Here is an 18,075-nt window from a genome sequence, read left to right on the forward strand (position 1 = left end):
AGCTGTATGGGTACTACATCTAACTGCCTTCAGATCAAGTGAAACACATTCACACATAAAATTGGCAGGGTCAGTTTACTAAATGCTTACTTTACTGATAACAGCATAGTGCTCAATGAATGCATGGTGACCCCAGTAAACAGTTAGCTTCTTATTGCTGCCTAAATATTGAAAAAAGGATGTTCTATGAGTAGAGGATTGGCCATTCTGGAAAGTGAATGATGAAGCAGAGAGGTCATTATAGAGGAATGTATAATACTCACTCTGGTCTGGGAACCTGAACTGTAGTTGAAATGCAAAATGACATCCACTTTCCTTTCTGGTCTCATGAGTGGTGGGTAACTGGTAGCAAAGACAAATGCAGTGTCGATCAAGATGAGGTAGTCTGCTGCTCCTGTCAGGTGGTTGGGCTGAGAGTCAAGCTCACAGTCTAGAAAAGGATTTGTTTTTCAGGAGAGGTGCTCAGTACAAGAGATGCTCTGGTATTTTGAGGAAAGTAAATTATTTAAATAAATAAATAAATAAATAAATAAATAAATAAATAAATAAATAAAGAGAATTCAGCCTTTTGGGTGGTTTCAGGCCTGCCTGTGTAGTTGATAGCTACAGCTTAGTCATTTTTGGTTTCCTCTTTCCACTATTTACTTTGCAGTTTCTTTTCCTTTCCTCTGAGACGTTAACTTCAGGTTCAGGAATATAGTGTTAATTCCATCCCCTGGTTTTGTTCACAACTCTGATTAGGCCAATTTTTTCAACAGGGGAAAAATTAAAATTGCAACTTACAGTCTCAACAGAATAAAGATTGAATGTGCTCATTGCTGGGCATGCTGTGAGAACAGGCGCAAAGGTATTAAGGTAGACAGCCATAGCTCCTTGCAGAACACGGAAGATCTGATATAGATTGAGTACAAGCTCCCAGCTGGTGCAAGAAGGAACACTGTTATGAACATCCTATCTTTATTACAAGTGAGAAGGTAACATGAAACAGGGCTCCAAACCACACCTCTTGAGTACTATCCAGACAAGAGATAGCATATGCTGGCATGAATCCCCTGCCACAAGAGTGTGGGCTGGCTGGCTGGCACACCAGCAGATGTACACCGATTGATCACTTGCTAGGCTTTGGAAATTTCTTAGGAACTTACTTTTGAAGCTTCTTCTACTGAGTAATTTTACCTTTTGGCAACAGTTTCAAATGTTATCAGAGAATGGGAACAGAACTAAAAGGCAGTCAGCTTGACAGCTCATTCAGCATTGCATACTTTTCAAAAGGATGGTTTAAAATATACATAAAAGTGGGATGCTATTACCATACCTTTCCATTTAGAAAATTCGCTCTCTAGGTAGTTGTTGTTCATCTGGAGGCCTTTTAGGAAGTTAGGGATTTCTGAAGCTGCTGGACGTAACGTGACAACATCTCGGAAGATGTCTGAAAAGCTGTCGGTGGGACAAACCACTCGAGTTTCCAGCTCATTTGGTCTTTTAGGGAACAGGGTTTCATCATCTGTAAAGGAAAGGTTAACAGTTCTTTTATGTGGTAGCACAGTTGAGGTCAGTCTACACAGTCATAATTTGTTTTAACGTGTTTGGGAAAACGTTGACTTCTTGCTCTTTTTCTTACCACAAATCTCAGTTTTCATTCAAGCTTTGAAAAATTCGTTTCTTCTCAGCTGATAGAAGTAAAAGCCTGGCTTGTACTGTACTTCACTGTATATGAATCCATCTCTTCTACTAAGTATTCTTTTGTTTTTCTTTGATTTACCTACTACAACGTCCTGCACCTGCCCTGTCTTCCTTTGCTACTTCACATAACAATCTCACCACTATGCAAAAAAAAAAAAAAAAAAGGGGGGGGTGGGTGGGGAGAATACAAAATTGTTCCTTACTAGCAAAGTCCTTATTTAAACAATCAGAAACTAACCCCCTACAAATACAAGAAAATAAATCTTTTTTGCTACATTTCTCTTCATTTTTTAGTTTGTAGTATGTCTGCATTGTATGTTTCCTCTTGAAATCCCGTCCTGTGTGTGTTAACTTGTTGGTGGGTATTGCAAATCTCATCCTTATGATTAATTTGGAAAGACCTGCAATAGTACTTGAGTTTGAGTTTTGTAGGATCCATAGAGGCAAAGATCATGCTTTCTTTTCTTTCAGTGCAGCTTCATGCCACAGTCAAAATTCCAAGAGAAGAATTAGAAGCAAGTGCGTAACAGAGGAGGTCTCCAGTCACTCCTACTATACACTGGAACATTTTTCTCCAGTTTTACACTTGTGCTCTGAATCTGGCCAATATGAGGGCCATACTCTTTTTTTTCTTTTTTTTCCCTGTGACAAATCTTGTGGATTCTTTTCCTCATATGACTATAATGATCATCATACTGTAATACCTGGCATGAATTTTCTCCTAGTTTCCATTTGATTACAGAATGTCCCGAAGAAGAAATTCCAAAATTGCTTTGAAAAAATCAGTGTGAGAAACAAACAAACAAACAAACAAACAACAACAAAAAAAATAAGAAAAAGAAAAAAGAAAAAAAACATTATGGTATAAAAATAACTCACCTATGTCAGTAATTTTGTCTCGGGTCCACTTATGCCAGAAGTCTTCAGAATGAACAGATATGTACCAAGCATCCAAAAGATTCAGGGAAAATACACTGCTCCAGATCCCTGTGGCATAGGATATATTTGGCAGAAAGGAAACCAGTAAAGACCTGGAAGCATTTTCATTCACAATGACCTTCATTATTTCCTTCATTCTCCAGCAAACTTTATTCATTACATTACTTTTGTGGGTAAATTAAAGGGACCATCTTTATGAATCAGTATATGAATTCACAATGTATGTAAAGAATTTGATTTATCAGTATGTATGAGCAGAGCTGGCAGTATTTTCAATCTATCTGCTAAAACATACATTTTTGTAATGTTGCAAATAACATCTTGTCAAGTAAATTTAGTATTTTCCAGCTACTCTCAACATTTCCTGTTCTCAAGTTCCCAGTATTTGTAGTTCCAAAGGCTTTATTTATTGGTGCATAGCCCTGTTACAGGTACAAAACTGTCACACAGGACTGCCAGGAAATATTTAAGAGTCAGAATGAGAAAGCTGACTTACAGCTTTTGGAAGTAGGAATTGTAAGAGATAAATCTTTTTTATTTGTCTTCTGGGTATATCCGAACTATATTTTTCAGTTCTTCCATCTATCAACATATGTTAAATGGTTAAAAAAAAACACAACAAACGTAATGTGAACGTAATGGCAACCCAGACTGCCATCTATCTGCAATCTTTCATGGTAAGAAAACATCACTCCCCATTGTGGTTGCATATACTGTATTTGCGGCAGTGCCTTGCTGTACCCTCCAAACTGTGGAACTAAACCTGGCATTTTTGGGAGAAACTGAGTGAAGGATGGAAAGGGCTGCACCCAGGCAGCTTGGCCATGGCCTTGATCCTTTGTGCAGAAAAGGTTCTGCTGTGCAGGAAGGAGCTACAGGACTTACACACTCAGTCCCTGCTCTGTTTAGGGGCTGAGGTGCCAAGCTGTTTGCTTCATTCGCAAAAAACCTTTGGAATAACTGTGTCACTGAAGTAAGTAATGCTGACTGAGGGGACTCTGGGTCAGTGGCTGGAAACAGAGACAGAAACGTCCCACATTGCTCTGAAGAAGTGGAGAATGCCAAGGAAAGAGGTGTAGGATGGGTGCTGGTGACCTGCTGACATTTCTGGCCATGGAAGAGGAGATGCAGGCACTCTGTTGGATATCTGCAGGAAAGGGGAGGTTCTGACATCAAACTGCTTCCTTGTGCTTCCTCATGAGCTACAGTGAAATCTCCACACAGGCAAAAAATCTTAACTTCTCCAAACAGCCCTGAAACTTCCTTTGTGCAATTGCTGGAAGTTGGAAAAACAATGAGGCAAGAGATTGCTTTCGCAAAGGGAAAAAAGCATTTCTTAGTGATTTGATTGTTCTTGTGCAAAATGGGGGGAAAAAAAAAAAAGTAACTACTAAGAAAGATCTGTTTACAATCCAAAATGGAAGTGTCCTGGAGGACTGATCAGTTTTTGCTGCAGCAGTAACATTTTAGAGAAAAGGCTTTACTGCAGGGTCTTGGGCTAAAAAGGGATTGCTAATTTAAATTACCTATGATATTAGACAAGTTCTACTGCTGGCAAAGGTACGTAAATAATACAAAGGCCTCATGTCAGTAAGCATAAACATATATGAAGTCAAATAAATCTGTTCTATAGAATAATGTTTCAGAGAAAATAAAGAGTCCTCCAGATGGTGACCAGTTATGAATTCATATGTTTTAACAAATTCTTCTGGCAGGTAAAAATGTGATAACTGACTCATTTCAGAAGAGGGGTTTGCTCAAAATGGATTATATTACATTACATTTACCCAGGTCAACAAGTTACCTTCCAAAAAGCAGATTCTGGATTCTGGGATTTTCTTCATGAGACGACCCATGAAGAACTCACTGCCAAAATCTTCTGCACGAATATAGGCACCATATTTCAGGAATCCTACCTCATAAGGAGTGAATTCCACCCATTCTAAAAAGAAAAGCACACAACAGATTGATTACAGCAGCAGAGGCTCAAATTAGTTGAATAAAACATGATATTAGCCAATTTAAGGCAGTCTGGTTCCGAGCTAACTAGTTACAGCAGACAGCTGTTTTATTCACTGTGTATTTCACAGTGTGGAATACAAAGAGTGAATTGCCTCCTTACATCTAAATGTGTCTGCAAACTTCAGGTTTTATGTTACTTTCTACTGACATGCTGAGCAGGTAATTTCAGGATAATGTTTTCTATCATCCATATACTGAGGACTTCAAAGATTTAACTATTAAAAATCTACTTCTAGGCGAATTGGCCCCTAAGGGGATTTGTGCACTTAATTGATTTATCTAATTGAACCTAAATGGAGCCCTTTATGGGATTAAAAGTTAAACGCAGTTCAGAAGTATGATTACCTCTAAAATCCTGGTCGCTGATTTTATCCTTCACATTGAGGGAAAGGTAGATGGGCAGGGGATTCTGACCACGGTTTAGTGCCTGCTGCTGATCTGTGAGCTTCTGGGTGTCCTCCTGTTTTGAAGAAAGAAGTAGCTGAGGACAGGCAGATGACACAAAGAGCCTCTCACCTTCAGCTAAACCTGGGCTCTGACAACAAAGAGCGTACCAGACTAACTAGGACGTTCCCCACTGGTTTAATACAGGGAGATGCTCTGATCCCTCTCTCTGACCCTCCTCCTTCTCAGCACTACAGCACACAAACTGTCCTCATGATGTGGATTGTCTATGTATATGGTCTAAGTTCACATGATGAAAAAAAAGCTGAGATTTTAGAGGTTATTCACATTATCTTAAAAGAAAAAAAAAGGTCTGGAAATATTTGAAAAACATTCTTGGCATGAAATATTTCATTCGGGAAGTGTAAGCTCTGTCTTTAGCATCTCAGAAGATCCTCTCTTCTTCAGGTCTATGCCAAAGCCCAAACAGAGTTAATAATCAGCGTGGCTTGTCCCTTTATGCTTCTGCTGTAGAGCATCTGACATGGTTAAGAAAGATAGAGGACGGCTTGGGAGTGGTGCCAAAGCTTGAGAGGGAGCTGTGCTTTTTCTTTGCCTTCTCATACTGCGTAGCTTTTTTTGAAAAGAACAGTAGGATTTTCACTTTAATATTTACACATTAATTCAGTTGTTAATTAATTAAGTTGTTCATACTAGAAGTTTTCTATTATTTATTTTTATTCCCACCCTATCTGTTCCGGGTGTGATGCTAATGTCTGCATAATACAGTCAGCAAATGCATGAAAATGATACTGACAAGGCATGTTGTTGAGGCATTTATCTGAAAACCAACCAACCTTCTGCCAATTGAGAAAAGTGTGGTCAGACAATGGAACAGGTTTTCTAAGGGGGTTGTGGAGTCTCCACCTACACCAGACACAATCCTGGGCAACCTGCTCCATAGCTGTGCTGGCAGAGTTGGTGGACCACAGATAAACTCCAACCTCAGCCACTCTGATTTACTTCTGCCTTCACTACTGTATCCATTAAACATGCAAATCTGAAAAGTCCTTCTGTTATACCTTGTCACGGAACATAGATTCAATGATGAGTCCCCACAGATCTGTGAAACTTATCTGATGTCCTTCCTGTTTCCTTTGGCATAACTCTTTCAAGTAGTATTTCAGACGGTCTGGAGCAAAACAAGCCAAGAATTTATTTTTAAGCACGTGCCTTCGGATATCATTGAGTGTTTTCTTAAGATTCTTCTGCGACCAGTCAGGATCTTCATACAGGTTTGCCATGGTCCTAAAGAAGAAAGAAACACAAAGAAAAGTGTGAAATCTCAAGCTGAACTTTAGGAAATTGTGGAGGTTTTTGTGTGATGTCTTGATTTTTATAACAAAACACACATGTATGCAGTACCACCCACATCTTTAAGCAGGACTGCCTTAGCTCCAGATGCTAACAAATACCTACTGAAGGAAATGAGAAAAAGCCACAGCAGAAAAGGAAAGCCTTTTCTTAATAGCTCTGGCCAAAAATGCTATGAGCAATGATGGCTTCTGGTGTAGCAGTTAGTAACCACTAGATATTCAAATGAGGCTCCAACTAGCAGCTCACCACTGTAACTCTTTGAGTGACTCACAGAAATAATTTATGGCAAACTCCAATGAAAACTTTGTTTATCTTGGCCTTACCACGTTGTACCAGACAGACCGGTGACGTAGGAAACGCAGTCCAAGACATTCAGTTCCTGCACGCTCAGAAGGTGAGCGTACATGGCTGTCAGAGCTCTGGTTCCACCACCCGTGGTCATGATTGCCACCACAGGTACCTGTTCAATCCCAAAATATGCGCATTTAATAAGATAGCATGGGAGGGGAGAGAGAGATGTCATTGATTAGAAAAGAGAGTGTTACAACACTGCTAAAGTAATAAAGCTGCTGCATACCAGTGGTCTGCAAGGACAAGAAAGACCTGAATTTGTAATGGGGCACAGAAGGAATAAGAGTCTCCCAGAAAGATTATGGAGTTTCTCTCCTAGAGATCTTCAAAAGTCAAATGAACATAGCCCTGGGAAACCTGTTCTGAGTGTTCCTGCTTGAGCAGGGGTTGGATCAATTGGCTCCAGAAGTCCCTTCCAACTCCAATTATTCTGTGATTTTGTTTTCTCTGCCAAGAATTTGTGCAATTGGACATGAGATCCACTATCTCAAATGTCAAAATTTCAGTGTGCTATTGCAAAACCAAAAACCATGGATGAGCATGAAATGGTACCTCCTGCCACCTGAACCAGATTTTTACCAGATGCAATAGACCAGAAAACATGGGTGTTTTCTCACTGTTTCTTTGTGAGTAACAATAATCTGTTATTCATGTTAAGCATGATAAAGCTGATCCCTACTATTGCACAGGTATTTCATGATAATAGTAGATGTATCATAACTGATGAGTTTAAGAGAACACTGACCAATTCAGACCAAGTGAGACCAGAAGGTAGTGATGCCATCCCTTTTACAACTCTGGAGGGAAAGAGGAGACGTGCACCCAACCTATTTCATACGTAAGCACAATACTTGGTATGTATTGCATTGTGAATACTTACTCTACTCTGATCTAGCTGTAGATGTCCCTGTTCATTGCAGGACAATTGGGTCAGGTGACCTCTAAGGGTCCCTTCTAACTCAAGTTAATCTATGAGGTTTTTATTAATCTTCCCTATGAGTACTCTTTTCTTCTGTAGAATAAAAAATCTAGCTATAGCAAGCACATTAAGCTTCCCAATTTCCCGGAAATCAGAAAAAATGAATACAAATGCTATATTTTGACATCCAGCTTCAAAGAAAGCAAAGAATAATTATGTCTCAGCTACCTCATCATCCTCCAAGTCCTCCTCCAACTGAAGAATGTCCTTCAGAGCAGCTGCAACAACCTTCTTCCTTTTGCAAATGAAATCCTGTTCCTGAGCACACAAGTCAAAGCCCACGCGTACATCAAGGTCTTCCTGGCTGGAACACAGCGTCAAGTATCTTACATCATGCATACAGCAACATTCAGTAATTATACTGCTTCTACTTCATAAGTAGACATGTCTTGACCGTTATGCACACAAAGCAGAACAGGAAAAGATGAAATGCTCAGGTTTGTTCTTAGAGAACAACACCACATCTTTGTTTGGACTAAGGGTTTTGGTTTTTTTTCCTCTTTTTTGCCCATTCCTCACTGAAGATGCCTGAAATTAGACAGAGCTGCAAGTAACACAACAGCTCCCTTTCAGACATGAAGCCAAAAGCCTGCAGAGTGGAGGGTTTTGAAGATGGCTTTTAAATGCTTCTTCAAAAATTGTGCAAACATCCACAGGTGCCCTCACATCATGAACAGAAAGCATGGTGCAAATGTTTGCCATTGTTGGCTTTGTAGGGAAGCTCCTACAAAACGTCACAGATACATCCTCCAAAACTTACAAAGGCCTTAACCATGACTCAAAATACACAACGTGATTCCCTGGTTTAAAAATAAGTTAATGTGAATTTATTTCTTTGTTTAGCTGATTAAAATCTATGCAGGTACTTGTATTACTTCAGTTTTTTTTCATATTCTAGAGTCACCAGGTACTCTGGCTTTGGCCTTCCTGTTCCCATGACTGTGCTTGGGGAAATAGAATTGGTTTCTTTAAGTGAGTTTGGAAATGCAGCTTTTGTTGAAAGTCTACCTTTGGTAATAAGTCCTAGAGGTTTCTGTGAGTGCTCACATTGGCCTTTTGGTGAGTAACACCGATCACAGTAAAATATCAACAAAAAATATTATGTGTTCTGGATAAAAACTCTTAACTCTTCTTAACTCATTGTATAGTTCTGTTACATAAAATCACAGTCTCTGAAACTCCATGTTGTTCCAGGCCCATTTTATTTTATTGCCCAAAAAGAGGACGAGTTAGTACTTAAAACACAGACAACATCAAAAGGATTGGAACTTGACTGACAATTACCCAAAGGGACGTGGTTTAGTGGTGAACAGTAGTGATCTAGATAATCTTATAGGTCTTTTTCAACCTAAAAGATCCTATAACTCTATTAAGACAAATAAGGTCTCTTACCATTTTTTCGTCTTTAAGAGCAAACCAAATTTTCTGCACTGAAAATCAAAAAAGTAAAATAATGAATATAGATATTTTAAGACTGTCTGATTTCCTCACTTTCAAAGTGGCATAGTACTTTTGGATCATCATTACATCTACAGAGCTCTGAACTTCATTAAACTAAGACTGGGAGATAGACTGTCCCCTCAGTGTTTTGTTATTACCCAGAGATGTACACCGATTTAACAACTTAAGGTTTCAACACTATCATCTATAGCCTTATCTTCCCTCTGTTAAGAAGTTCAGATAAGATTGCCCACGCACTGCTTAGCTACACAAACAAAGAAGAGAAGAGCTCAGTGGTTCACATCCCTGGAAGTTCCCATCGGGAAACATTGTTCTAGAACAAACTGCAGTATTTCATGCAACAACGTGAGATGCAAGAGGAAGCCAAAGAGGCTGTCAACTCCACATGGATGTGTGTGTGCAGCTTGGTTTGCCTCCTAGGGGACTAAGCCTCACCCTTTTGCCCTAGTAGCATCCAGCGACTTCCAGCTTGGTAAAGGACATGACCATATAAGGAGAACGAGCAGCAGCTCAGACATTTTCTTCTTTCTCCTTCTCCCATGAATTTTCCATTTATTTTGCTCCAATCAATTTACTTTATTATGTGTCACACTAGATGCAAGGGAGCTTAGAAAACAATCAGTTCTGCATGAAGACAGAGGGACTTTAATGTCTGCATCTTTGGAACCAGTAGGAATTTTTGAAAGTTTGCAAAGGATTTTCAACGGTTGGCAGATGATTACCTTGCTGACTGCTTCCTGCTCAGAAGGGAGCAACTTCAGAGGTAAAGTCAGGGGGATGCTTCTGCTCCTCCTTTCTCTGCATGGCACACAAGCACACTGAAAAGAAGCATGGAGGTCCTTTTGGTTAAGATGGAAATATTCTTCTCTTGCTGCCTACTCATATATAAAGGTCAGTTCATAGGTCTGTCTGACATGTTGACTACCATGTTCAGGGGTAACGTACAAAGCTGGGAATCCTCCTCTTCTTTGTGAGTGCAACATCCAATGAGGGTTGCTTGTATTTGGCATAGTGGAAGAGAGTGGGATCTGGGAGAGGGGAACGGGAGCCAGAGCCCAGTGAAACTCTCTGCGTTTCTTCAAATGATCCTCTCACTGTAAACGTTAGCTCATTCTCTAAAACAATGACATAAAATGCACAGAGTAGTTACTTTTAATTGCAAGTAAAGAGAAAAGGGGGAAAGGAAGCAAAAGATAAATTCAAACAATCCCCTTCTCCTCTCCCTATGTACCTGGAAAGCTGACATCTGAAAGTGATCCAAGCCCACACACTACAGGTCACTGTGTCGTTATAATAGACTGAACGAAAAGGCAGCTGTGGGTGTGACGTGATGCCAGCAAGTTTTAGACAGCTGCATTTCTATTGCAGTTCCATGATCACATTAAGTGCCACCAGGTACCTTGTGCTATAAAATGTTTTCATATCTGGCCAAATAATGAGCAACAAAAGTTCTCAGTCCCCTAAAAATAAGATCTGATTCTGCAGTAGTTGGCCATATTTATCCAAAGAGTTCAGCTAATCCTGCTGGAGTGTATTATGCATGTTCTGAGGTTGCGTACCAGATGCAGCCCCTCAAGGGAGGTGGGCAGAGGAACTCCTAGATTCTGGTTCTTGACCGGGGTCAGGCGTGAGCCAGCTGCTGAGCGGCTAACCCCTGCAAAAAATGAGGTGTTTCTGTGCATGTGCACAAGTCAATCTGTCACAGATCCTGAGGAAATTTAAGGCCAGGGACTATCATGCTGAAGGAGGTAAGATTCTTCAGGAGTTAGCAGTAGTACAGCAGGGGTTTTTAGGATCTCAGCTAGGGGTTTAGATACTTCCCATGCAGGCACCTTATGTCATTTCTCATCTGGCACAAGGCTCTCTGTGCAGTCAGAACTTTGAACCTGCACCTGCTGCAGAACAAGCAGCATTCTCTACTGGAAAGATTTTACAAATTTCCTTAGATATGGTCAGTTAAAACTTTAGTATTCAGCTGGTGCAATTTCTAGGTATTGTTAGAGAGGGTAAAATCACTAATAGTTAAAGAACTAGGAAGCTTACCTGCCAATTGTTTTTTTTTCACCCTACTGTCAAACTCAACTTCCAAGCAGGCCAGCTCACGGCACTGTAACAGACATGACCAGGACAGGGAATTAGGTTACTGATCCAGCCATTTCAACACCAGTGCTGGCAGGTGTTGGAAGGATCATTGCTTGAATGTGTGGGTTAAACATGCTGAAGGATTCTGCTAGATCCAGTGAAAGAGAATTAACTATCACTGTCATGTGGTAAGATGGTGCTATGCTAAGTGACTTGTAATATTTTATGGATGCAGAAAAAACAAAAGAAAATGATAGCAGTCTGAAGGCTCCTCTAGAACTGTGTTGGCCTCCTCTAACAAAGCTCCTAATAAAAGTGTCACCAAAGAATGAAGACTTACAGTGTTTCTCTCACTACTATCAAAGTCAGCTAAGGGAAGGAAGGAACAAGGAAGAAAAGAAGGCAAGAAAACAAAACAAAATGTTTTATGTTTTACCACTACTGCCCCATTTGTGATGATGGTTTCAGGACGATCCTGGCTAAAAAAACAAAAACAACATGTATTTTAGAAATCATATCATCTGGATTTTTTTTTAAAACAAGATGTATTTTTCTCTCTGAGAAAACTTGCTCCTTTCTATTGTTTGTAAAAACATGCTTTATTTTCACTAGAAGCCACGTAGCTTACAGAGCAGAAATGATTCAATTGCACTAAAGCACCTGGGAAGTTCTTGTAACAATCTTGGTACTACAGGTATGTCTCAGATTGGGTAGCAATATTATCCTCAGCTATGAGCCATCCAGAGAACCCATAGACTTACTGCAGTATATATCACCAGCTTCTGAAAGTCAACTCCAAACCACATAAATAACAATTTCAAAATAATGTTGTGGAATTAAAATCATGAACTTATTCTCCATGCTGTGACATTTTTTTTTCTTATAGTGATCTGCTGATGCACACATTGAGCTCGGAGAAAGGGAGACTTGTGATTGAGGTGAGACTGAGTGTACAGAACAGTTCCCTGCATCAATGAATCTTTCTCCGAGCTGCTGCTTCCATAATAACGGGGTTTAACTCACATGTTCTCCAACAGAAACTCAACTTCCAGCTCCTGATTCCCCTGGAAAAAAATGAAAAAAAATGAGACATTCTCAGTCAGCATGTGCAGAGGTTTGCAAACGCAGCCTTTGTTTTTGCAAGCACAGTTTCTTTATGCTTTATAAAATAACAATATTCTGTTTCTTGCTTGCTATTGTCAGCATTAAAGGACAGATACAGTTTTTTCTTCTCTAAGGAAAAGGTGATCTCAGTTGTACAAGCAGAGCAAAGTATGTTTACAAAACCTTCATTTTTCACAACTTCTTCATTGCTAGCTTCCCTATGTCGAGAACAACATTCTAAAACTTAACATTTAGAAAACCGTCATGGGATATTGTGCCCTTGAATTGTTTTGGTTTTTATAATCTGTGTTAAGATTAGATAAACTGGCATTTTCTGTCAGTTAAGTAAAAGTTCAAAGCTTCCCTAAAATTTCATCTGTTCTGGGGTACAAGACATCAAATCTAGTACCTCAAGACACTTATGCTTTTCCCCTTGTGGTTAAACTTCTGACTGCGTTCTTACCCGTGGATTCAATGGGAATGCCACCATCACTCTTTTCCCAAGGGAGATTTTAGCTACATCAAAAAGAACAATAGCATGGTCATCATCACGAAAGATGTCATCATCAGAAACAGTCATTTCTAGAATATTCTGTAAAAAGAAATGAAAAAATGTACAATTTGTTAGCATGTCCTCAAGAAACATAACATTGTGCAACTATTCCATGCTCAGCATCAGCTGTGGAGAGAGGAAATAAATAGAAAAGCATTGATGACAAATTGCCACCAGAGTAAGAAAATCGGTGTAATCTCCTTTATGAGAGAAGTTTCTAGTCTTATCAATTAAGGCTGAAATGAGATTTCTTTTCGGACATTATTTCTGCTTAAAAGTAACTCACCAAGCACAATATTTTAGGAAGTAATACAGATAACCATTAGTACTATATTGTCCCATATCAACAGAAGCAGTAAAGGTCATTTCATTATTAATAACTTTCAAGTCTGACTTTTTGCACTCTTCTTGGGCTTTCCACTTTCAAACAGCAGTGTTCATTGAGAATAGAGTAATTAGCAGTGCTAAGCTGGATAAAAAAATTAATTATACCAGAATTTAATAGCTTCTTGGCTTTGATATGCATTTATTTCCTGTCCTCTCAGTGAAAGAGAGGTTTCTCTGCTCTAGGGCTGCTTTGTAGATTTAGTTCATTATTTCTCTGTAATGTCACTCTGCCATTGGTTTTCTCAGCCTTCTGCAAGCAGGTCAGACTCAATTGCTGATACACAAACAAAAAGCATCCGTGAGGAAGGAAGTACAAAAGCCAAAGATGTTCACTCCAGCTTGCTAGAAATTTACGTAAACTAAGATAGGCATTAGAAGTATTGACATCCTGTTTTCGTTCAAACCAAAAGAAACTGCATAGAAATGAGATGAGAGCTTTGGGTACCTTGACTTTTCTCTGTATCCGGAAGTAGAAAGTTTCATTCCACACAGGATCTCTGCAGTTTTTGATGGTTTTTGTTTGGAATTTTTCATCTGAAGCAGTTGGCAACCAGAGACTCACGTAGCAATCAGACTGGCTTACTATAGAGACATAGGCACAAAATGTCTGGTAGGGCAACCACAGCACAAAAGATGGAGGCACATAAGTGCTCTGTAGTTTGAACATGGATAAGAGATGGCCAGTTCTTTCTCATATCCACAGGCTGATGCAAGAAGATAGCAACCATACAGCTAGATAAAGATAACTTGTTCATTGCAACACTGTTTTAATAAGCAGAGAATCCAAATAGTTATGCACAATGTCCCATGTATATACTTAAATATAGTCCTAGCCAGTGATTTAATAATATAAACAGCCAGAAGTCTTATATTGTCCCTTATCAATATTTTTTTCAGCTCCCTGGTCATTTGCAGGAGAAGAAATTTGCCACATAGAAATCTGCCTGTATTTGACCATACTATCACCTTATGGTAAACTAAATACTTTCAAGTGTTTGCTAGATCTCAGCAGCAAAAATCCCTATGCTCCACACATCTCAGCCTCATAGTCCCTGATGCATAGAGAAGAGACAACAAGGAAAACTGGATTTAAGTTGTCTCCATGGTAATAGTGGGCCATTGCTCACCCAGCCAGACCTCTGAGGGTGGCAGCACCAAATGTGCCAGACTGGCATGAGCAGCAAGCAAAGAAATGAATTTCAGCTGAAACAAGGAAATAGCAAGAGAAAAAGGTACAGCCCCAGTAAAGGAACCAACTGAGAAAGATGGGGAGACTATTGGGGCTCACAAACATAATAGGAGCAAACTTAATCCTAGCATTTTTTTAATGCTAACTTACTTTGCTTCATAACTGTTACGTGCATTGTATGTGCTCATAACATTTTTTACATGTAACCAGTACGTATAGAAAAAAACATTAACGAGATGAGAATATGATCTAGAAACTAGTCTTTTCAAATTCTCATTTCCATGTCTGCAATTTAATCCCAGAAGAAATATCAAAAGAATCAGAGTTTGAGTCTGATTCAGATAATAACTATCTGGCATGCATTGCTATTAACCCTCCATGATAGAAAAATTAATTATCCCACCCATCTTGAGTATTGTCTTCTTAGGTGGGGTAGGAAGGGAGAGATCTACCAGCAATACAATTGTTCCTTCAGTATGTCAATAGGAAGCCGGGGATCCTTTTCCTGGTGTTTGCTGAAAGACCTGGAAGCCATTTCCTACTCCACCTTTCTCCTCAGGAAAAATGAAGAGGCAGAAAAGCTTTGCAACTTGCAGATGAAGGGAAGGAACTTGCATTTACTACAAGAATTCTAATCCCATAAATCATGAGCCAAGTAAACACCAAAGAGATTCTCAGATCTTGAACAAGAACTTTTTCAGTGGCAACTGGAAGGGCTGATCCATCTTATGGTATAAACATATGCTTTGGTGAGAAAAGAGGAGAAAGGGAGAAATCTGGTCCCACAGCAATCACTAAAACTACCTACCCCATGGGCAAAAACATTAATGCTTGTTTTCTGTAAGCATGCAGTGAAAACACTGACTCTTTGCTGATAAAATGTTGTAAACCACTCACAGCCCGCTGAAGCTGGCAGACCCACAGAGTGTGGGAGGAGAAGCACAGGCAAGCAGTGCCATATGCTCACCAGCAGTCTGCAACACAGTCAGAATTATGGGCAAAATGTAAAAGAGGGGTAGTTCTGGTGTCTGTGCTCAGATATATTGCTTTGGGATTTTTTGCCTAAATATAAAGTGTCCCTTGAAATCTAGAGGCCATGGCAGGAGTAACCCGGAGGGTGACCCTGGAGGGTGATGACTGTCTGGCAAGGAGACCTTCAGATAACTCTTAGCATTGGATCTGAAGGAATTTCTTAAAACTACCAGGTAAACTCTGCACAAAGGATCTGAGTTACCTTTCTGTCTTTGAAGGTGATTCCACAAGAAATATTTCAGTGTTGTGGGTTTTTACATAATTGAAGCAAAAGATAATATCTTGATTTTGGCAACTACTGATGTAGGATTCTATTTACGCTGTACAGGAGGGCTGTAATTACCAATCTGTCTGATACACTGAAATAACTCCCCTCACTGCAACATCTGATGGCCTGCCAACCTATGAAGTACTTATCCTGATATGTGGTATCACTAGCTCTGATCTACATTTTCTCAATAGGAAGCCTAGATCTCCACATGACTTCAGGCCATCTAGATTTTCCCTCCTCTAATTAATGCACTTATCACTCCTGATGCCAAGCATTCCAAAAACACAAGTCCATCTTCCCCCAAAATCACCAAAGTAGATGCAATGTAACGTACTTCAAAAATGCTACACTGATCTGACTCATAAACTCTCTCCTTTTTTGATATCTGGTTACTATAGGGTACATGAAGAACTTTTCAATATTTTTGTTGTAACTGCAAAGGCCAGTTCTTTCCATCTCTTCTAAATGAGAATAGAGATGCTCTAGCCTTTCAACGATACAGTGCATAAGACTCATGATGAAACAAAAAAGCTGACAATGCTAGAAGTCTGTGTTTCCCTTGATAAAACTTTTTCTTGAATTTACTTGCTGAAATTATTGTTCCATATGAGCATTGCTTTCACAAATATTTACTTAAAATAAGATATTGACAGTTCTTCGTCAAACTATGGAAGCACTGGCTGTACAAATAGGCAATGAAATTGATTAAAAACAGGCTCAGCTGCCAGGCTCAAAGAATTGTAATCAGCAGCACAGAGTCTGGCTGGAAGCCAGCCACTGGAGGTGCACCCCAGGGCCTGACACTGAGGCCAATATTGTTTAGCATCTCCAGTAACAATGTGAGTTATGGGATGGATTTTACAGATGATACAAAACTGGGAGGAGTGGCTGACAGATCAGGCCAGCTAGAACCTCATGAAGTTAATCAAGGGAAATGCCGTATCCTGCACATGAATGGGAATAATGTCACGCACCAGAACAAGCTGGGGGCCAAATGACTGGGGGAAATCTCTACAGAGAACAAGCTAGGGATTCTGGTGGACACCAGGTGGAACATAAGCCAGCAATATGGCTGACAATGCCAACAGCCCCCTGGGATGCATTAGAAGTAGCACTATCAACAGGTAGAGGAAAGTTGACTTTCTGTCAACTCCGCACTTGTAAGGCTACATCAGGAGTGCTGAGACCATTTCTGGGACAAGAGAGAGATGAACACACAGGAGTGAGCACACAAGAAGGTCACAAAGAATATTGGGTTTGGGGCATCTGATATATGTGGAAGGACTGAAACAGCTGTGACTCTTCAGATTGAAACAGAAAAGGCTCCGCGGGATCTTACCGATAAATCTAAATACCCAATGGGATCAAGAAGAGAAAGAGCCAGACTCTCATCAGTGCTCAGTGAAAGATAAGAGGCAACAGGCACGAATCAAAATACAGCAAAATCCATTTAAACATAGCAAAAAGATAAGTTTAAGAATACAAAACTAAAACAACAGTAACTGTGAGAGCAGTCAAACACCAAAATAAGATGTCCATAGAGATTGTGGAGTCTCCATTTGTGCAGACTTTCAAAGCCATCTGAACATCACTCTGAAAAGCCTGATCCAGCCTGACCCTGCTTTGAGCAGAGGATTTGACTTGATGATGTCTGGAGGTACCTTCCTCCCTCAGCCACTCTAATTCTGGGTGTGATGTCAAGCCTAGCTAATCACAGACAAATTATACATAATTGTTAGTAAGAGATTTTGACCTTGAAGATGAGGTGAGGTGGGGCCATTAGGACAAAGCATATCCTCTTCCGGTGGAGAAATAAACCATGCCACATATGTTTGTGCCACAGTTTGTCTACAGTCTCTACTGATAGGAAGATGTGTTGTTTCCCATCAAATTCCTGCTATTTCCTATGTTCTCCTTGATTTATACGTACAGTATCAGCTATTCCTCATGCTGTGACACTAATGTTACATATTCCTGTAGAAGTATCATTAATTCATATGAAGTCAACTTGATATGCAAACAGGGAGACCAATAAAAATAACAGGATAGCGGGATGTCTGATAAAGATTGTCATACCCTATTATGTGGGAGAATTTGAAATGATTAACCAGTTTCTTTGATCCCTCTTATCCCTGGAAAAAAAAAGTAAGGAAGAGCTAGCAAAGATCTTCAGTTCATTCATTATTACCTGGGAGCTAATAGAAGAAATTATATTTGTTTTTTCTTCATGCTCTACTTTTAACGCAACTCTGTATTGCTAG

General features: G+C 39.7%; 1 protein-coding gene across 1 annotated transcript in view; it reads right to left on the reverse strand.

Moving 5' to 3' along the window:
- LOC146544289 (cytosolic phospholipase A2 epsilon-like) overlaps positions 1–18,075 on the reverse strand; it is a 40,260-nt gene that overhangs the window by 3,800 nt on the left and 18,385 nt on the right. The window contains exons 6-21 of the mRNA XM_085224832.1: positions 13,768–13,904; positions 12,846–12,974; positions 12,302–12,342; positions 11,715–11,757; positions 11,240–11,303; positions 10,142–10,311; positions 9,919–10,014; positions 9,128–9,165; positions 7,904–8,039; positions 6,729–6,865; positions 6,111–6,336; positions 4,990–5,104; positions 4,427–4,564; positions 2,563–2,670; positions 1,316–1,504; positions 264–430 (exon numbers count right to left, since the gene is read on the reverse strand). Of these exons, the coding sequence (XP_085080958.1) occupies positions 264–430; positions 1,316–1,504; positions 2,563–2,670; positions 4,427–4,564; positions 4,990–5,104; positions 6,111–6,336; positions 6,729–6,865; positions 7,904–8,039; positions 9,128–9,165; positions 9,919–10,014; positions 10,142–10,311; positions 11,240–11,303; positions 11,715–11,757; positions 12,302–12,342; positions 12,846–12,974; positions 13,768–13,904 (1,934 nt within the window). The remainder of the gene's footprint in view (positions 1–263; positions 431–1,315; positions 1,505–2,562; positions 2,671–4,426; positions 4,565–4,989; positions 5,105–6,110; positions 6,337–6,728; positions 6,866–7,903; positions 8,040–9,127; positions 9,166–9,918; positions 10,015–10,141; positions 10,312–11,239; positions 11,304–11,714; positions 11,758–12,301; positions 12,343–12,845; positions 12,975–13,767; positions 13,905–18,075) is intronic.

Source organism: Meleagris gallopavo, chromosome 5, assembly GCF_905368555.1.
Source record: "Meleagris gallopavo chromosome 5, MGAL_WU_HG_1.1, whole genome shotgun sequence".
In the NCBI taxonomy this organism is placed as follows: Eukaryota; Metazoa; Chordata; class Aves; order Galliformes; family Phasianidae; genus Meleagris; species Meleagris gallopavo.